Source organism: Podarcis liolepis (assembly GCF_965112155.1).
Source record: "Podarcis liolepis genome assembly, chromosome: 8".
NCBI classification, from domain to species: Eukaryota; Metazoa; Chordata; class Lepidosauria; order Squamata; family Lacertidae; genus Podarcis; species Podarcis liolepis.
Window position 1 is genome coordinate 67,580,727 of NC_139560.1, and position 22,113 is coordinate 67,602,839.

Sequence of the window (22,113 nt, forward strand, 5' to 3'; positions counted from 1 at the left end):
GGTTAAACTAACCACGGTGTGTCATAACACTCGAACAAGAAATGGTTAGTTTAAACTATGGTTTCCTGAAACACAATGGCCTGGTTCAGATGTAACATTAAACCGTGGTTTGGCATTACAGAAAGCAGCCTCAGGCCTGCACAATTCCCCCTCCTCTCCCTTCCTTGCAACAACGCCAGAAGCGAGAGGAAGTATTTGCTTTGTCATTGTGTCTGAACTAGGCCAAACTGTGGTTAGTTTAAACTATTCTTTCTTGAAATGACCCAAAACCTTAGTTACTGATCTGAGTTTGTTCTGAAACTTAAAAACACTTTAAGCACACCCCTCAGAATATAATACTATAGTCAAGAGAGCTAGGCTTTGGCTCTCTTCTGAATGTACTCTGTGAGGAAACCATAGTTTGTGGCTGTGTGATGTGCGAAACACTTCTCATACACAACCTCTGAGCAGCGCCACTTGTTTGAAAGTGCTGTTTGGTCAAAGCCTCTTTCCTTGTGGGGGGCGGGGGGAACCACCCAAGGAGAATCAGTTCCTAAAATATTGCTCATCCAATATTTCCCCTCAACCAAGAATGACTCAACATCTTTTCATATTCTTCCTCTCCTCATCCAAATACTTCCCCTCCCTCCCCTCCTTCTCCCTCCCCCTTTTTAATACTAGACTAACGTAAAGCTTCCTTCCAGTTCTACAGGGAATGAAATTTATCTAATCCGCTTTACTGTCTTGAGCTTTTTACATGCTAGGGGCGGCCAACCGTTCTGTTTCCACACAGAGAAGGGGGAGGCAGATAAAGAGAGAGATGCTTTATAAGACACATTAATGGGCAACGTGGCTTCTGAAAAGCCAATTGAACTAAACAAATTTAGAGCTGGAAATCGAAACCACACCATGAATCTGCATTTTTTAAAGTTCCCAAGCTCCGATTTTGAATCAGGTGGTCTTTTGAGGAGTGGGGAGGGATATATCTTGCTGAAGATGGGAGATTATTCTCGTCTGCCACCTGCCTTGCTCTTCTCCCTGTGGCTGCATCTGTACGTTTTAATCAGAAGGCGCCCATGCCCCACGGTTGACCCTTCTTTCAATCAAAGATTCGCAAATTACTCAGCACTGCAGATGCCTCCTCCACCCGTTTACGTATTAGAAAAGACACACACACGCCCCAAGCCCTCCTCCTCACCAAAACCCATGCCTTTTCGCTCTTCTCCCTTACAAATCGAATCCACCCATTGTCATCATCAGGCCACAAACTACAGGTCGCCAGGGCCACCGTGCCAAAGCAATCAATAAAAGACATTGTTTTCCCTTGGTGGGTGTTGTCAGATAATCTGCGCAAGTGCCATCGTTCACAGTTATCTCAGGATGACGACTGGGCTGCATCGCACAGCTGTGGACGTAAGTCAATAACCTCCACTTCACTTGTTAAAGACAGCGCACAAGTGGGTGTGGTTGCTAAGTTTGTTGCTCTCTCTCACTTTCTCTTGGTAGCGTGCCCAATCTAGCACTGAAACAAACGTTTGTGCGCTTTCCCTTTTAATGCACTGTTGGGAATTTGCTGGAGCTTAACTTGAAGGAGGGGGGTGTCTCTCTTGCTTGCAGAGTTGTCAACAGCATAAACTTTAGTCATGGGGGGGGGGGATGGCAGGCATCAAAACTATAGGAGCCTGTTGTTAAGCTGTAGAGAAGACCGCTTTATGAATCAGCTCTTTATGGAGCAAGGGGACAAGGCTGCTGCTATGCTCACGCCTGCAATTCAAGAACCTTCATCAGTAAAGTATATAAAAATCAAGAAGCCTTGTTTAACGCTCGCAGGAGGCATTAAAAAAAGATGACTATGACTGCACCCCAAAGTGAGTGTGTGTGTGTGTGCGCGCGCACGCGTTTATAACTTCGCTCTTACACCTTTGTGCTTTGTATATTTGTGCAGAGGGACTACAGTTCATTGGAAGAACACACGCTTCCCATGAAGAACTTTTTGGGTTCAATCTCTGGCCTTTCTAGCAGATGATGAAGAAGACCTCTTCTGCCTGAGACCCTGGAGCTGCTGCCCGTCGGAGGATACGTGGGCAAGATGGATCAGTGGCCGGCCTTGTGCATAAGGCGGCTTCACATGCTGAGATGAAAATAGTATCTGCTATTCTAGTTAGCAGAAATTATTCAGAACTGCCCAAGCACCCACACACTAATGCTTAGTCAACTCTGCATGCATTCTGCATTTTTTCCCTTTTTTACAACCATTGTGCGAACCAAGAGCATAGTACTCAACTCACTACTCCAAGTTTATTTTGCTTGGTTAACAAGGACAGCTCTTACCCCTTAGAAAAAGTCTTGGAAGTATGTGAGCGATACCTGGTGAAAACTCGGAAGCCCAGGGAAGTGGAAGCAGTTAGTGTTCTTTTTTTGACCAACAGAAACATAACCAATTGCATAAACTTTGCCAGCCTTCCCTAAGCTAGTCATTGGACACCATCACCATTATTTATTAAATTTGTAAACATTCCTGACCACTGGTCATGCTGATGGGAGCTGGACTTTGACAGCATCTGGAAGTCACCAGTTTGGGGAAGCCGGGTCTAAGCAAATGTATGCAGAGATGCTGGGCCAGCTATAAAATAAAAATGGTCCCTGAACTTTAAAACTGTAGCTTTAGATCATTAAAAGTCCTTCCAGTTCAAGCAACTGCTGCTATAGCCATAACAAGAACCACCAAAGAGTGAAAAGTGTTCTTACACACTGGAAACCTAACCAAGATAACATTAGCTGCACTCCTTAGTGATTATAAGTGATAATCCAAAACGTTTAAACAATACCATACCCCTCCCACAAGGCCTTTAACCTAATGCTTTCCATCTTGCCTTTTTCAGCCCTGAATCCACATTTTCCTCTCTAAAAACCATTTGTGTTTTCTCATCTCTACTTTTTCAACATGTTTACACACGAAGCGCTTTGGTACTAAATCCTCTGTGTGATGACCAGTTGGCTCCATCTGCCATCCAATACTTTTTTAAAAACACTGTTAGGTGTTAGAGCTGGGAGATATCTGGTTTTCAGCTTTGCAGCTAAACATCATGATTAAACTGATATATCACAATGTCTGAAATAAAGATGGAGCTATGCAGAGACACTGGCTGGCTTCACTGTTTTCCCCACGGTGTGATTTTTGCATAGCGCGCACACACACATTTTGATTCACAATCTATTGCCTGCTCAAAAACTATGAAACTGATGTCACAAGATGGACTTCAAACAGGTTTTGGACGATATTACCGCTATATCGCCCAGGCCTGTTAGGTGTGTTTTTGTTTGTTTGTTTGGTGGAGGTGTGGCAGAGATTCTGTTTACGCCATGTAGCCACAGGGCAGGTTCCTAGGAAACTGCCTCATACCAGGTGAGACTATTTGCTCATCTAGTTCAGTTGTGTTGACACCAAACAGCAGTGGATTTCATGGCTTTCAATCCCTCCTAGCCCTACCAGAAGATTCTGTAGATCCTCTACCATTAAGCCATGGTCCCTTATTCCATTCACACCCTTGAGATTCGAAAGGTTTTTGACTACTGAGAAGAACGACTTTAACATTTATTTAAGGAGCCAGGCAACACGATGCTGAACAGCCTTAGAACGTCTGTCTGCAAATTAAAGAAGTCAGGTGTTTTGTTTTTGTCCGGATTAAAGAGAAGAAGAAGAAGAAGAAGAAGAAGAAGAAGAAGAAGAAGAAGGGAGGCTGTGATGCAGCTTACAACACAATGGCACCCTGTGAGGTTGAAAAACATCAAACAGAAGGCAAAAACAAAATACCCGTCCATCTGTAACCGAAACAAGCTAAACACTGACTCCACAATTGTTTCTGAATTGTGCGTCCTGTTCCTACTTGTGTAACTATGTCTGCAAGACTCACCGGGCAGGCAGTTCACATATTTGATTGTGGCCCAGATCCAGAACTTCCAGCTTCCTGCTATCGCAGACCCATTCAGGGAGGCTCTCGAGGTGGTTTCTGCACAAGGAGGGAGGCAACAAACGAACAGGTTAAGAGGTATGGAAAAACTAGCATATGTGTTTTAAACCAGGATAGGCAATGCAATGAAATGTTTGGGGCCGCAAATGCAACTTGCCCAACACTGGGCCAGACACAATCATCTGTTGTTTCAACCCAGTCACTCATCTTGGAATGGAGTTCGCCACACAAATCAAGGTTTCCACAATTCTCAACCCACAACCTGCAAAATGATGCCATGCAGTTCAACAACAAGAGCTTATTGTTGATCTAACAGTACCATGTGGCAATAGCGCTTTGCTTTGGTTGGGAGAAGGAAGCAAAAGCAAATGAACGCTGTAGAAAACGCTAATAGCAATTGGAACAGTAGCACTGTGCTTCCTTTCAAAAATGTAGCTTTTCTTACACGCTCGCCTATGTTTCCATTGTATATATTTAGGATTTGCCAGTGCACTTTTTTGAATGCTCATTAAATTCAGTGCAGCCAACTGGAGGCAGCCAGATGTTGCTAGACTCCAACAACCAGCAGTTCCAGCAGTCAGCATGGTCAACGGTCAGGGATGATGTGAACTGCAATCTAACAACCTTTGGAGGGTCCTACATCAACTGGTCCTGCACTTATAGATCAATCTTGTCTTCAAAGATTTTTTACAGCACAACGAGTGTGTGTACCAAAATTCCAAACCACTCTGCACAGAAACTTCCAAGATGGCATTTTCACAGGAACTAGAGTTTAGACAAAGGAAACAGAATCAGTGGCCATTCAACCAGATTCAGGAGAACTCCCAAAAACCGTATTCCTTCATTACCAATATTTACTCTACAAATGAAAGTTTGTGCCCACAAATACATCCTGCTGTATGGATCTCTTTTTCTTTGGTGGGTTTTAAATAAGGCAACAGAGCAGGATGTTTAGCTATTTTCTTATTCAGTCCAGGGGAAGTTTACACAAAATGCTGGCTTGCAGCTCTGTCCTGCTCTGTCCTTTACACTATCAACAGTGCTTTGCTTATAGTGAACTGAGTACCTTTCCAGTAGAATACCAGCTTGGAAAATAAGGGGATTTTTTTTTAAGGCTTTACTCGTCTCTAACACAGCTTTAAGCTGAAACGTATTTGCAGGAAGACAAATAGTGCATCATTCACATTTTGGGGTTGTGCAATAAATGCCAAGTTAATCAAAGATATAAGAAAAGAAAGTGAATATATAATCTTGTTATGAAAACAAGCTGTCAACATAGCTAGCCTCAGATATTGGGAAGTCAAATATTCCTCATTACGATGACTTGTGGAAATAACGGTGGGGGGGAGGACACACTGATTTTTCTAATAAATTACTTATCCATGCGCACATACTGATGAGATTCTGGCACGCAACTACATTGACTCATGCACTTGTATGCTTCAAGTCACTGGCAGCACCCCCAGGCAACACCCTTGTCTCTTTGGTGCTCTTGTTTAGACAAAACAGTCGCTTCGCTCTTTAGGACAACTCAAGGTCTGGTGCTCTTTTTAAAGCAAAAAAACAAAACAAACCACCCACAACAAGGCTCAAAAACGCAAATGACCTCCTCTGCTTAGAATCATGTTGTTTTAATCCTAGTGTGCAGGCTCTTGCAGGCATCAGAAACAGCATCACATGCATGGAATCGGAAAACTTTTCTCTTTTTTTAATCTAGCTGTGTTGGTGTAAGTGCCCTCAGCGGATGTTCCACAGGAGGGAAGGGAGTCAGAGGTACCAAGCAAAACCAAAGCACATGAGTACGCAATGGGAGTGAATCTTCCTGTCCCCACAGATTTGTTTTAACAACCCTAGGGTCATACATTATTGTTTGTAAGGGGATTTCCCTCAGCGCTACAGATTAAACCCAGGCATGGGCAAACTCGGCCCTCCAGATGTTTTGGGACTACAACTCCCATCATCCCTAGCTAACAGGACCAGTGGTCAGGGAGGATGGGAGTTGTAGTCCCAAAACCTCTGGAGGGCTGGGTTTGCTTATGCCTGGATTAAGCACTGTGATTCGAGAGAGAGTCCATGTATAAGCCAAGGCCTTTAAGATAGGGCTATTTTACTAGTGCGCCTAAAGATCTGCTCCGCAGTGTAATTTGAAAAATAACCCAGGTCCAATGCTGCAGTGTGTCTGAAACACACTCACAAACTTAACCAGTTGTATTTGGCTGTGCCTTTTAACACCCAGAAAACACTCTTCAGATGATGATGATGATGATGATTTAAATCACCAGTCCTCAGAATGAACACATCGATTTGTAGAAGTCATCTTCACAACGAGGAATAAATGGAGTCTTGACATTCCAACACACATTTTGACAGATCAATTAAAATAAATAAAATTTTAATTTTAAGTGAATAAAATTCTAGCGCGTGCGTGCATGCACACAGCAGCTAAATGGGGGCGGGGGGGGGGGAGAGATTCCCTTATTCCAACCTCTCTGAGGGATGACGTAGACAGAAAATTAACCAAAGTCCAGAGACCAGCAGCAGGCTGTGGGATTTTAAAATGGGTTTCAGAACGCCACAGCCTTTTTTCAACTTAGGTTGGCAACCGTTACATGTAATGCCAAACTACAGTATAAGATGGAAGTAGGGAGGAGAGAATAAATAAGGAAAGCTCATGCAAACTAATGGATCAATCCTGAACAGTAACTCCAGCTACTTGTGTGTCTCTACCAGCCCTCTTAGCAAGGCTACAGTAATTTTTGTTTCAGCCATGCTAGCACCGTGTTTTCAAAAAGGTATATTAGGGCTTACCTAGAAACATCCATGTAAGTCAGATAGTTCGGAACTGGATACACATCAAGGTGAACAAGTTCTGTGAAAGGAAAACAATTAATATATACCAGAAACAAAGAAAAATTAGCATTGAAAATAATGCACTTCTTCCTATTTCCCAGGTTTGTTGTTTCCCCATCGTGCAAGTTGCACATCGCACACAGTAAGGAATATTTAATATGGCTTAAAGGGGTCTTCAATAGACATAGTACAGTGGTACCTTGTTTCTCAAACTCAATCCATTCCGGGAATCCATTCGACTCCTGAAACCGTTCGGAAACCAAGGCGCGGCTTCTGATTGCCTGCAGGAGCTTCCTAAACTCAAGCAGAAGCTGCATCGGACGTTTGGCTTCTGAAAAACGTTCGCAAACTGGAACACTTACTTCCAGGTTTGTGGTGTTCAGGAGCCAAGCTGTTCAAGTACCAAGGTACCACTGTACACCAGATGGTGGTTTCTTCCATTTCTCCTTAGCTTTCAACAGACATAGTTCTCTGTTATTTAGGAAAGTTTTCCTCCTGCTGCTGCTTCCTAAAATGCAGTCTCAAATCAGTTCTGGGATCTGAACTGCAAGTCCAGTAGCTTACAAAATCTGAGAGCCCGAGGAATATTTTTATCCCCAGGACTAAGACATTCTGAAGGTTTGATTCGTGTGCTTGTGATGCACCACTTCAGACTGCCAGGAGGCAGGGAGAGAAATTCATGATTGTAGAATTCACCACACACACACACCACCCATACAGAAAACATCCACATCAATAGTTAAATCCTCTTCCCAACGTCTAGTATTCTGCAGGGAGGAATTTTTCACTTTTCATGGTATACGGCAGCATTCAATCACCGACTGACCCTGTCTGCAGTGATACAACCCAGACATAGGTTTATCTCCTGAGCGAGAACTAGGCTTATGGTAAATCAATGATTCCTCACCCGATCATTTCCCAAGGCTATTCTTCACACAGCATCACCAGCAGCACTTCATTGCACTGCCATTTGTTTGTAGACAAGAAGTCTATCCTAACACCCTCTTGACCTTACATTAAATCCTTCAACTCATGATTAGCAGCCATATCCATTTTTATGCACAGAACTAACGAAGCCTAATCCTACAGTTACAACGTTCATCAGTCCAGATATCCATTGAAACAATGGTTTGGCAGTGCTTGGATTTTGCTGCCAATTTCTGAAACCCATGCCACTGCTCAACTATATGGTTATGCAGAGGGAAATTTAGGGCAGTCTTTTCTCTCTCTTTTTAATCAAAAAGGGCTAAGAGGTTACACAACAAACCAGTCACCATGAACTTAGGGCCTATCTGCAGTCCAGAGGTGGGAGACGGCAGAAGAAAGAACGAGAGCTACTGCTGCCTGTTCGTAACTCACTGAGCTCAGCTGCCTACTTCAATCAATTCTTCAGTGCTTCCAGCAGAGAGAGAAGACCTCAAGGTCCTATGCTCAGCAGAAACAGCTTTATGCAAAAGACAGTTGTGCAAATCCACTTTATTTGCATAATTTATACAAGTGGACTTTTTTGGCCTGAGGGTTGTTCTCGCTGCAGAAAATGCTTAGCCCACTCTGAAAACCAGAGCAAGGGACAACAGGCTTTCCTGTTACATGTGTCATGATGAAGTCCAAAGGAAACTAAACAAAGAAATGATACAACAAAGAGGCATGTGGCACCTTAAAAACTAAAAATGTTAATATGGCATAAGCATTCGTCAGACGGATGGGGTGTGACCCTCAGTTTTCAGGCAGTGTGTGTGTGTGTGTGTGTGTATATATATATATATATATATATATATATATGCACATACAAGTGCACACAGGTGTTAAGGGGGAAGGAATGTTAAAGGTTGGAGATAAACGGCAACGGAATGTGAAAATATAGCCTGTGACAGAACTTAAATGCATGCTAAATGGTCCTTCCCAGCAGCAGTAAGTGGTGGCAACACAACCATCACAGTATTGTTGCATAAATTAACACCAATGTAAAAGGCAAAGGGGCCCCTGACCATTAGGTCTAGTCGTGACTGACTCTGGGGTTGCGGCGCTCATCTCACTTTACTGGCTGAGGGAGCCGGCGTACACCTTCCGGGTCATGTGGCCAGCATGACTAAGCCGCTTCTGGCGAACCAGAGCAGTGCACGGAAACGCCATTTACCTTCCTACCGGAGCGGTACCTATTTATCTACTTGCACTGTGACGTGTTTTCGAACTGCTAGGTTGGCAGGAGCAGGGACTGAGCAACGGGAGCTCACCCCGTCACAGGGATTCAAACCGCCAACCTTCTGATCGGCAAGCTCTAGGCTCTGTGGTTTAACCCACAGCGCCACCCACGTCCCAACACCAATATAGGGAAGCCAAAAACCTGAAATTTTGCAGTAGGCGTCAGACAGGCAGCAGGCTTTGGACTGAAATTATCGGTTACCTATGGTATGTTGTCATCTTCACAGAAAGTCAAGGCCAATCACTCCAGTATTTCAGTAACATTTATGTGAGGTAAGCTGAATGCTTAAAATGCACAGTATGAATGCATTATTATTCATTTCTGACTGACACTGGCATAGTGGTCCTCTAAATGGTTTGTATCGTGCTTGTGCGCTAGGGGCTGGATGAATCCTGAACCTAAACACGGCATGCAAATCCACTGTAAGACGAGCAGACCAAAAAACACCTAGTCCTTGTCTGAACTGCCTTCAAAGCAAACTTACCATTTGAAGTGGCATAAAGAGCTTTAAGCAAATATCCGCTGATTTTGAGGCTGACCAGCTGGTTTCTTTCACAGTGCAGTATTTCAACGTTGTTGAAGATGGTGGCGTCGAGTTCGCCTAGTTTATTGTCCCGAAGATCGAGCTGGGTGACGTGATGTAGGAAATCGGCGCCGTCCGCCACCAACCTCCTAATGACATTTAACCTGGAGTAAGAGAGGGAGGAAAAGAATTATGCTGTTGATGGGCGTATGTCAGCAAGAGGTTGGAAAGCTGAAGTTTTGGCTCCAAAACTATCATTTTCTCAGTGTCCCAAGCAAAAATAAAATACAAGCCCAAAATCTGGTGCTCAAATGGGCCCAGTTTTTATGAAAAGCTCATAGTGACTCACATGGAGGTCCCCAATGGTCTCCCTTCCAACGTTTAGTTCTAAGTAACGCTACATCTTCAAGCACTCCCCAGGTCATACACTAGATCCTTTTGCTGAAAATCTTGGAACCCATCACCAATAGGTTGTGAGGCTAACAGCATGAACTGCTCCCAAGTATCTGTCCCTCATTTCGCTGAGTCATCAGAGGGTGCTGAGAGATAGCTCGGTTGGTAGAGCACGAGACTCTTAATTTCAGGGTCAAGGGTTTGAGCCCCACGGTGGGTGAAAGATTCCTGTATTGCAAGGAGTTGGAATAAATGATCCTTGTGGACCCTTCCAACTCTGCAGTTCCATAAACTGGCAGGTTGCATTTTTATCATCATTTTTGCAGTTCTGCTACCTGAGATTGTGCCTATGCAAAATGAAGCTTGATACTGCTCTGATTAGTTCTGAAATGGTTGCAGCCAAAGTGCGGTCCCGTTCAGCTTAGCCATATGCATCCTTCCTGCAATCAGGACGTACGCTGAATAATAACAGCCAATGAAAACATGCATTTTCCAAAGTGCAGTGAACATCAACATTCACATACGAACATCAACAATCCCAGATCACTTTACCACTGTCAACATGAATTGATGGCGTATGACTGACAAAGAGGGAGATACCGTATTTTTCGCTCCATAAGACGCACCAGACCACAAGACGCACCTAGTTTTTGGAGGAGGAAAACAAGAAAAAAAATATTCTGAATCTCAGGAGCCAGAACAGCAAGAGGGATCACTGCGCAGTGAAAGCAGCAATCCCTCTTGCTGTTCTGGCTTCTGGGATAGCTGCGCAGCCTGCATTTGCTCCATAAGACGCACACACATTTCCCCTTACTTTTTAGGAGGGAAAAAGTGAGTCTTATAGAGCAAAAAATACGGTATACACCAGTGTATGCTGACAACTCTTACTTTAAGTGGATGTTAGTACTTGGTGCATTTCTGAGATTTTGCTTATACACAAAATTCTTCTGGGATTGCAGGTGTTCAAATGGGAATGTGACATTCCCCAAACTTAGGACTTCCACTATAATATATGAATACCTTCATAGACTAAAGCACTGCTTTGAATTCCTCAGAGGATAAAAAAGTGGGGAAGAGGGGTTTATAAACATGAAGCTCTGCACATATTCCAAGTTCTCCATTTGGGCATGGCATTATAATAAAAGTTTACATCCCACCCAAATCCCAACACTTGACAATGGTGATGTGATCCAATAGGTCAGTATTTTATATTTGGGGTGGGTCACCCAAACCCATACATGCACATATTATAAATCATGGCAGGTCGAGAGAACTTGTCCTGCCCAGTCCTTGACTTGCTGCAGAAACAAAGGTGATCTATAAAAAGCAGCCACCTGTACAATTTCATTGCACTCTGAAGAGTTCAGTTTTATTTTCAGTGCTGAGCTGACAAGATCGATTAAATCACACAATCAGTAGAATGCTTTGGGGGGCAATGAAAGCTCTGGAAGGACCAGGACTGCACTTCTTTCTTTTTTTTAAGTGCTCTCATTCCCTAGATTACACCATATGCCATCTTCTAGTATGCATAAGTTAACTCCTCAACCTGCTCCAACTCCTTAACCCATTAAAACACAGGCATCTCCCTGCAGCTGTATTTGGAATTATCAGGCAAAAACCTGCCCAAAACCAATGAGCATTTTAAGAATTTTGTATGATATGTACATTGTTTTAAATGTTGTATTTTTTAAATAAATAAAAATTCTATTCAGTTTGGATGGGGTGGAGAGAAGAGAAGGCCCCACCCATCAGCAGATGTCATTGGTGACATCAGTTGATGGGTAAAGGGGCATGGTTTAGGGGAAATGGCCTCATGGGCCAAACCAGACCTTTTGGCAGGCCAAAACTGGCCCACAGGTCCTACCCCTGAGGTAAGGGATTGAATCCCTCACATACAAGGTCAAGTGTATTTGCATGAGGATGAGAAATTACCGTATTTTTTGCTCTATAAGACGCACCAGACCACAAGACGCACCTAGTTTTTGGAGGAGGAAAACAAGAAAAAATATATTCTGAATCTCAGAAGCCAGAACAGCAAGAGGGATCGCTGCGCAGTGAAAGCAGCAATCCCTCTTGCTGTTCTGGCTTCTGGGATAGTTGCGCAGCCTGCATTCGCTCCATAAGAAGCACACACATTTCCCCTTACTTTTTAGGAGGGAAAAAGTGAGTCTTATAGAGCAAAAAATACGGTATTTCTGGTTGGTTAAAACAGTTCATTTCTCGATTTTGCAGGCTAATGTAATAATATGACAACTAAACACTGCCAGGCCTACATTTATTGTAGAGGAAGTCACTCTTAATTTGATCGCTTGCGTGAAAAAAGAAGCAGAGATATTTAACAAACATCACCCCTAGCACTAAATGCCCTTGCTCGAAAGTTCAGCATCTGCATATGAAATTTGTGACCAGTCATAGCCAATATCTTGAAACGATGCGGACAGCCATCTTCACTCTTGAGCTTCACCCGTTCTCTCGCAAGGTTACGTACCTTAGATCTACATGTTTGATGTGTGGCATTCTGTTCAGCGCCTGCAAGCAGAGCGTTTCCATGCAGTTTCCAGACATGCAGAGTTTGTCCATAGCAGGCAGCTTCTCTAACACCTCGGGAATGCCGCTGAACTCGTTGAAAGAAAGACCCAGGTAGTTAAGCTGGGGCATCCTTTCCAACTCAGCGGGAAGGCTCTGGAGGAAGTTCCCATCCAACAAGAAGGTCTGTAAGCTATTGAAGAGAAGAGGTGGTTGTTAATAGCAGCATAACCCCCCGCCCCCCAAAAAACAACTCTTTATAAACATGTATTGCAGCAACTCCAAAGGACCTTCTGGCAGTTCCCCTGTTGTAAGAAGTGAGGTTACAGTAAGGTCACCCTGGATTTACAAATCAGTCCCCTGACAAAATCCTACCATTCCTATTAAAGTTGAAAAGTGTCCCCGGATTCATTGAAAAAAATCTGGTAACCTTAGGTTACAGGGAACCAGGCAGAGGGCCTTCCTGGTAGTGGCACCCGGCCTGTGGAACGCCCTCCCGTCAGATGTCAAACTGATAAACAACAACACGACTTTTAGGAGACATCTGAAGGCAGCCCTGTATCGGGAAGCTTCTAATGTGCGATGCTCTGTTGTGTTTTTGTATATCCTGTTGGAAGCCACCCAGAGTGGCTGGGGGAACCGAGTCAGATGGATGGAGCACAATCAATCAATATTATTGTTGTTGTTGCCGCCATATTCTGGACCCAAGTTAAGGTGCTAGTATACAAGAGTTTTTCACAGCTTAAGTCCTCTGTATGTGAAGAAGTGAGTAATACACAGGCACTTTTGCTGGTCGTTACAGATTTAGTTGTGCTTAGGCGTTTAGCACACACTTTTGCCATGACTCATTGACCCAGGCTAACCCTCTGGGAGGAGTCGGTGCACTCAGGGTTCACGCTGCCCTTGGCCATCTGTACCTACTTGTTCATATCACCGACGGCTGCTGGAATACTTCTGAGTGCATTGCAGGACACGTTGAGCTCAGTCAAGGTTGGAATGCTGCAGACTGCCAATGGGAACTCTCCTAAATGATTGTTGGAAAGGTTAAGGCTCCTCAGCTTACTGAACCTATGATTGGGGTGTGGGGGGAGAGAGGAGAGAAGGAGTAAAACAAAACAATAAATTGTGTATTAAATTAAGGCCATGTTATGCAGAAGAAATGAACTACCCATAGACTGTCACCAAGCGGCTGCTTAAGCCACACAAATTTATTTTCCGCAGCGCTAAGAAAACAATTAAGCAATAAGATGCTGGAAGATCTTCAGTATTAATGGTATTCTCTACCAATGTGTTTCCTCAATGACAAAAGGTGTAGACTTAGGAGGGGAAAATATAGTTGGGGGTGATCAAGGGGGTTGCAATAGTGTCCTTAAAACCCCAGGCGTTTACAATTAGAAACTCAGTCGCAGCTCAAATATAAAAAAAAATCCTTCCAGTAGCACCTTAAAGACCAACTAAGTTAGTTCTTGGTATGAGCTTTCGTGTGCATGCACACTTCTTCAGATAACTGGTTGATGGACTTCCATTTCATGCGGCTCAATGTGGTGCAGCTCAAATATGTCATACAAAGTAGGCAAGCTTGCAGAGTTTTACATGCAGTTATTTGGATCTCTGTGCCTATCTTGCACCAGCAATAGTATAGCCATTGATCATGCCAGTAGTATAGCTGGTGCAAAACTGGAGACACACAAATTCAGAATTATTTTCCCCCAATTATTATTCTCTTAACTGGGAAAGGACGAATACTTGGAGCAACCTTGACAAAGACTTCCTTGACAGTATGTACAGACACCTAAGGCAACACATCTCTGAGTCGAAATGATTTATTTTTTTTCAAGGACAGAAATTTCTCCTGGTGTTTAGTATAAATCCTACTTTCCTGCAATTCAGCCTTATAGAAGTACCCTTAAAGGACTACAAAGGTGCTATTTATTTCAATATATACCATGATAAGTTACCATTTGTATTTACCACCCCAAGTTCCAAAATGTTCTGGAAAGTGATCAGCCCTCAATAATTTTTGTTTTATCAGCAAACAAGCTGCACAGACAAACACCTTTTCTGAAGATGGCAGCTGTGTTGCCCCTGCTGCAGAAAAAACTGCTAAGATTCTCACGGCACTGTAAACAAGCACCTAAAACCAAGAAATGAGCCATCTTCCCATTTGTGAAAGGTTGCATAGCTGGTCACATGGCGTTGATTTTTAATCACCAAAAAGTGGCATTTACAAGCTTTTGTTTTAATGCCCTATGCTTCATTTATCCCAAAGTTTTGCTAAAAACCTGTTCAAAATTTTCCCAAGTTTCTGTCTGCAATCGTGAGAGCTAGAAACCCATTCTATTTTAAAAATGCAGTCTCAGTTTGTCACCATGTAGTGGCAGGATCTGTAATCTGAGAAATAGTCCATGATCTGCAGCACAACCATAGTCTTGAAAATCCCTACACACACACACACACACACACACACCCACACCCACACCCAATGTAAACCAATTGTACTAAATTATAAGTCCCATGGGAGGTGTGTGGATTTAAGGGCTTTTTGAGCAGAAAATATGCACTGCGTCGCTTCGCTCTGTTTGTCTGTCATGACTTTACAATCAGACAGAAAATCCTCACCAGAAGCTTTCGAATTTCAGTAAAGCCAGCAAGTGAATCACTGTTAAGTTTTCAATTAGCAGCACTTGTCAGAAAGCAGTTTCTTAGCACCTTAATTAGACTTCTCTCACCCTGGGTAACTGCTCTTTAAAAAAGCAAACTAATTCCATAAGGGTTTTTTTTTTTTTGGTTTGGTTTTTTTTAAAGGCTTCCCTTGGAAAGGGGAAATTATTCTTTAATTCCTCCTTGGTTATCCCAGCACCCAAAAAGCAGAACTTGCCCCTGAACTTAGGCCCATCTTGATTGCAAGAAAAAAGGGGAGGGGGGGAAACGTGAAGTGATTACTCAAGGAAGAAAGGGGACAATCCAAGTTACCAAGACTGCATGTGCAGCCACATTGTTCAGGTTGCCTAACAACAGGGAGTAGGGCGTGTGTGTGTGTGTGTGTGCCTGCAGGCAACCCGCTAAAGGGCTGAATGCAAAGATCTGTGTCAGCTTCAGATGGATGTGAGGAAGCTCTTTTCCTGACAAAGTTCACTAGAGGGCTTGGTTTTCCCTTCATTCAATCTCCTCTCGGTGCATGATGAGAGTGAGGGAGAGTCATGGAATATACACACCCATAAGAACAGAGGCAATCACAGTATCCATCAAGCATCAAGTAAAGGGACCCCTGACCATTTGGTCCAGTCATGGCCGACTCTGGGGTTGCGGCGCTCATCTCGCTTTATTGGCCGAGGGAGCCGGTGTACAGCTCCCGGGTCATGTGGCCAGCATGACTAAGCTGCTTCTGGCGAACCAGAGCAGTGCACGGAAACGCCATTTACCTTCCCGCTGGAGTGGTACCTATTTATCTACTTGCACTTTGACATGCTTCTGAACTGCTAGGTTGGCAGGAGCAGGGACTGAGCAACGGGAGCTCACCCCATCGCCAACGGGAGCTCACCCCATCGCCAACGGGAGCTCACCCCATCGCGGGGATTCAAACCGCCGACCTTCTGATCGGCAAGTCCTAGGCTCTGTGGCTTAACCCACAGCGCCACCCACGTCCCCAAGCATCAAGTACCACATCCCAAAAGCACCTGCAGTCAGAGGACTCCCCCAAGGATAGCATCCTTCCTCCCCACCCACCACCAACAGAACTAGGGCAAGAAATTCCTTGGAAAGAATGGAGCTCAGCATTGGTAACCGGGCTGATCCACAAAGTCCAGCTCAGGCATAACTGCTTAGATCAGCCACCGCTTATTAGTCAGAAAACAAGGGGCATTTCCTTAAAAAATAAAGAATTCCCAAAATGGTCCTGAGAACTTCTAGGGCTCACAAAATGTTGAAGCTACAGAATTTAGAAAACACTAGAATTAGCCATTATCTAAAGAGAGGACTGTCTAGGTGGTACTGAATGCTGAACTTTGCTCATGCCATTTGATGTGGTGAGAAGGTCAAACAAATGAGGAAACCAAAGCTAAATAGGTTGCCATTCCTTGATGACGAACATCAACACTCCAGCCATTTCCCCCCACAGTTCCCCCCCCCGTTATAGTAAAAATATCTAAACAGAAAATATTAGTGCATATTGTTACAAATATGAAAAAGTTTACCTGTGACCCTGCCTATCCAAATGCTATTTGTATTCATACAATTTAATTATACCTAAAACGATGCACCACACATATTCCCAAAATGGGGGGAAATGCATTTCCTAATAGAAACTCTTAATTGTTTGCGTATGCTCTCTTCCTTCTCCACACCTTACTGCTCCAAGTAAACTTCACTATAAATACTGCAGACCAGGTTCACTCAAACCAACTGTGCAACTGAGGACTCTCTACTGTCTTCCACATACTTGCCTATTTTAGTCTAGCCAGTATAATCCAGTTAATTACCAATTATTGACATACCTTTAGATAGTATCTTCAACTTAACCCAAAAGTAAATGTCCTGATTCCAAGGGCAAAAGGTAAGATGTACATTGGTGACCATTTCTTTCCAAAAAAAACCAAAAAACCCCTAAGTACTCCCACAAGCATACCCCATATGATAGTAATTTGCCCTGAGGTTCAGAGCAACACCAGCATAAATGTGGTTTGGTTTTATTATTACAGTTATTAAACGTGAGAAGGGTTCGGTATTGGGGGGGGGGATACTTTTAAAATAGTTGTCGTCGTTCAGTCGTGTCCAATTCTTCGTGACCCCATGGACCAGAGCACGAATAGTACTTAAATCAAAGTATGACATATTTCATTCTGAAATATCTGGCCTTATCATTACAGTGGTCCCTTGGTTTATGAACTTAAGCCCATTCTTAAACCAAAGCGTTCTTAAACCAAGGCGTGCTTTCCCATAGCAGCAGGGGACTCAATTTACAAATAGAACACACTCAACAGGAAGCGGGACATGTTCTGCTTCCAAGGCAAAGTTCACAAACCAAAACACCTACTTCCAGGTTTGCGGCATTCTTAATCCAAGTTGTTCATAAACTAAGCTGTTCTTAAACCAAGGTACCACTGTACTCTAAAATCTAAGCTCCATCTTTGTTTCATCTCTCTCATACCTGCTCATAAACAAGATGCCCTAAAGATTTTGGGAGTAATCCCTTCATTGTGTGAACTGCACCGAGGATTCTTTTTTTTCAGATTTGTTACCTCGCGATTCACTTCATAAGGTCTTATCCACTGGCCGAAGCATTGTCTCATTTCAAAGAAGGGTAATAAAGGAGGTCTGTCCGACTCCCACACGAGTTGTCCACCCCGCGCAGGGCAGTGCCGCCCTCTATTCTACCACACTGAATTCATGCCTCTCTCACGTGCTAAAAATTTCCAGTGTCAAGTTTATCTGGAGAAAATTTTTTCTTTCACCTTTCCCCAACCTGAAAGAAGAGCTGTTACAATAGGATTGTTCTTTTCATCACAAACATTTCTCTTTTGAACCATAAAAGGGCCTGTAATGGAATTCCTCCACAACTCTGCTCTAAATCTCAAGCCAACTTGCATGGGGTGCCCATGAAACACGGCAGTATAGCTACCATCTGAGCTGCATAGTCGTAAACTGAGATTTTAGGATTATCCATTCCTCCATTTTCCAATACAAAAGAATCACCCAAGATACCACTGAACAACGACCAGCGTTTATGAAGCTTCTAAATTTATATTGCCAACATGTCAGTGTATTCACGTATAAAAAGTGAGGGTAAGTTAAAACGAAAAGGGAGTGAAGACTCCATTCGTGGTAAGAAACGTCTTAACAGCCACAATATGAGCTTCCCAAGTTTCTTAATGAACAAAATTTAGACAAAGCTGTAGCTCTGCCTTGCATTCAGAAGGTCCCTAGATTCATCTTCTGTCATCTCCAGGAATAAAAGCGTCTCCCCAGTTATGAAGGGGTTACGTTCCTGGGTACCGTGTGTATATGTGAAACAGTGCAGAGTGGGGAACACCATCTAAAAAGCCTGTAAATATTCTCTAAACCTCTGAAAAGCCACAACCGCTCCCTCCAAACCTCCTTTCCCAAACTCCAACTATCCACAGGCCTCAAAGGTCAGTGCAAAGGTTCATGGGATCGCAGTTGCAAAGGCTCCTGGAACTGCTGGCCGTTTTCCTGCTCTTTTGTACCCTTTTGCCCTTTTCCTGCACTTTTCAGGCCCTCTTTGTGCCTTTCGGCAGTTTAAATCGGATTATTTAATTTATTTCCCGGCGTTGCACAATATACAGTCATGTGCGACTCAAACACATGCAGGTAGAGAGAGACACCTGTATCTGCTCTCTGAAATGCTGGAGAGCTGCCGAAATTCTGTGAGCTAGATAAATCAACTGTGTAAGGCTTATCAGGTTTTTTTCATTGTAGTACTTGGGGAGTTCCCTATGAACTACAATGAAAAAAACTGATATTTTAGGTTTTTCCAGCCATTCTGACCAGCAAAAACAGAACAGCCAAGACATTCAATTTTGAGTCATGCAAAAAGAAAAGTGCTATTGTTATGTCTCAACAAGTCACTAAAATGGATTGGTCCATTTGCTTCTGGAAGGAATCAGAAGTCTGAATGGTCTGGCAGATCTGCCCATCACCATGCTTACAGTCAACTGCTGATAGCTTGCTGGTGGTCCTTACTGTGGGCCACACATGCAGCTAACCATAAAGGTGGTTCTCACACAGTACAGTGCTACGAACAGACTCTCAACAAGGAGAGGCCAGTGGGCAAGTTCAATTTGTGACATGGGTTGAGAGGCAAAATTACAAGGCCACTCTAATTCTCCATGGAAAAGTTCCACGGGAAGTTAATTGTGTTGTTTAAAAAGCATGCTTCCCTCAAAATTAGAGGCTAACTTGCCTCCATAGCTTGCCTTCCCTGTAAACGTTCCATTTGGAATGTTCTACTAAAAAAGAGCTCGTTGTGGCGGGTGAAACTTGCTAATCCAAGGATTGTCAGTGCGGTGACTGTAAGCCCACATGTGCCCTCTGATGCCTTCTCTAGTGCTCACAGAACCCGCCCCTTGTTGGAATTAGGCTTGAAAGAAGCATGTTCCATTTGCGATGTGTGCATGGCTGCAGTGTTTGTGGTGCCCGCAACTGCTTCTCCACTTTGCAAGGTACGCCATCAGATCCCAAAAAGTTTGGCTAACATTTTACCTTGCCTGCTAAGGACCAAGGCTATTTACGCCTTGCGCCAAGGAATTCACACAATCACGCCATGTTTTTAAGACATGTATAATGCTTTTTGAGCACATCAGCAACCTTGCCAAATGGAAAAGCTCAGCTCAATTTTGCTTGCGTGATTGAAGGATACAGGCGCCACAATCCATTCTACTCTTGATATTTCAACATGGGCTCCCTATCGGGCTCTCGCGGCACAGGCCGCTGCTACACTGCATATTAACCTGAGTGAGATTTTCCCCATTGCAGCAGGGTTATGCTTACCCAGAGATAATGCCCAAGGGATATAATGTACCTCACGCACAGCAGCAAAGGCCTGATTGCTTTCTTTTCATAGCAGACAAATGGCCGCAGATGAGAGATCAAACCAGGAGCGCGTCCAAATTGCAAGCGTTTTGCTCAACAGATAATAGAACTTTTGTGCTCTCCACAAGGAGAGTCTAAAAGATAAGAGAGAATGGGCAGATTCAAGAGGGACTTTATTAATGCAAATAATATGAACCGAATATGAACTGTCTATATTGAGGCAGACCACTGGTACCTTTAGGTCAGTATTTTCTACTCTACACTGACTGGCAGTGGTCCTTCAGGATTTCAGATGGCAGAGATCCCCACCCTTTTATGGTTTTGTGCAAACTGGTTCTCAGAAATGCTGTCAAGCACATACAGGGGCGATAAGCCCCCCAGTGTACATTTCACAGGAGGGTTCCGCCGCACGTACAGGGAAGACACATGGTCTTAGAGTTAAACTGTGAATATCACAGCAAAGGAGGCTCTCTCCTGGCTGCATGAGGGGAAAGGTCAGAGAATGCTGGCCCTGGGGGATATTTTATACATGGACCGATTACATACTCCAGCCAGAACACACTGCTCAACACACCCCTTCCTTGGAAAAAAAGGGAAAGGAATTTTTGCTGATAAGCAGCCACAGCACAAACCGGCACCCGATAACTAGCGAATGACAAGACACGACTGTTATCGTTGAATGAAGCCGCTGGAAACTGATAGTTCTGAGAATCACTTGGAATTATACTGAGAATTCCCAATGGAATTCTGCCGGGTCACATTTGGGGAGGCCAAAGGCGCGTCTCTGTTCATGAAAGTGTTTTGTTTGTTGGAGCAGCTGCTGGTTTGGTGGCTGTTCTGGCTTGAAATCTTGCCAGTTTTTTACTATCATTTTTATTTGTTTTAATTGCTGGTAATGGCCGCGATAACCTTGTAGTCAACCGGTGGGGGTATGGCAGGAGATATAAGATCAAATGGGCCTGTGACTTATCCCCAACCAAAGTACTGCTGTTCAGGATAGCAGCAAGCCAGACCTGTCCTCCTCTAAGGTAATACTGAGCCAAGAAGAGGAGGAGGAGGAGGAGGAGGAGGAGGAGGAGTTTGGATTTGATATCCCGCTTTATCACTACCCGAAGGAGTCTCAAAGCAGCTAACATTCTCCTTTCCCTTCCTCCCCCACAACAAACACTCTGTGAGGTGAGTGGGGCTGAGAGACTTCAGAGAAGTGTGACTAGCCCAAGGTCACCCAGCAGCTGCATGTGGAGGAGCGGAGACGCGAACCCGGTTCCCCAGATTACGAGACTACCACTCTTGACCACTACACCACACTGGCAAGTTCACTCTTCCTCTTCCCCCACCCAGTTTCTGATCTTTTTCCCAAATGGACCCTCAGCATTTTGTAGTTCTTGGGAGGTCATGGAGCATGCTCATTACCTAAGGTTTTTGCCTCTAATCCTTTCAACACCCAACCACCCAATTTCACCATTAGAGGAAACATTTTTTAAAAAAATTGAAACAAATCCATAAACAAAACCATACTATGCTGAACTGAGATTTGCTCGTGGCTATATCACATAAGGCATAATGTAAGTAGCAGAAATTTGAGTACCTGGCTTGCACACTTATAGACAATATATGCACCTGTGTTTATTCTGCATGCTCTATTTTGGTACACGCAGGTCAGTTTTTGGACTTCCTGACATCTCATCATGTAAATATCTCCAAGTCAGACAAAGGATGAAAGCACGACTCTTCGTAGCATTTTTACTTTCTTTGGCCACCAACCCAAGCAATGTTATGAAATGCCTTCTACCCTTTATGTTCTCTTTTAACCAGCAGCGAGACATTTGAAGGCGGGCGTGAGGAATGGCAATGCCCCCTCATGGTGTTGGCATTTTTTCACCGCTCCTATGTGTCGCTGATGCTTTTAACCAAATAACTCTCTCTCCATCCATCACAACCAAATATGCATAGCTGTATAACAGTTGTCCCCTTGTACGACGGCAGGAGAGAGCAAAGTATAATATTTGGACCAAATGCTGTACACGTTAAATTTCAACAGAGTTTTGACAGGGTTCTTCAGTCATCTGCTCTTGTTTTATATTATTTTGTTGGGGGGGGTTAGGTGTATAAATTGGATA

The 22,113-nt window shown here is 43.7% G+C and overlaps 1 protein-coding gene across 4 annotated transcripts in view; it reads right to left on the minus strand.

Moving 5' to 3' along the window:
- Nucleotides 1-22,113, minus strand: part of PHLPP1 (PH domain and leucine rich repeat protein phosphatase 1) — a 158,334-nt gene that overhangs the window by 35,840 nt on the left and 100,381 nt on the right. For all 4 annotated transcript variants that reach the window (XR_014529583.1, XR_014529584.1, XR_014529585.1 and 1 more), the window contains exons 5-9: nt 13,367-13,513; nt 12,408-12,638; nt 9,488-9,690; nt 6,759-6,819; nt 3,894-3,989 (exon numbers count right to left, since the gene is read on the minus strand). Coding sequence is in view for 1 of the 4 variants with exons in the window: in XM_083518989.1 (XP_083375115.1) it covers nt 3,894-3,989; nt 6,759-6,819; nt 9,488-9,690; nt 12,408-12,638; nt 13,367-13,513 (738 nt within the window). In the remaining 3 variants the exon portion in view is untranslated. The remainder of the gene's footprint in view (nt 1-3,893; nt 3,990-6,758; nt 6,820-9,487; nt 9,691-12,407; nt 12,639-13,366; nt 13,514-22,113) is intronic.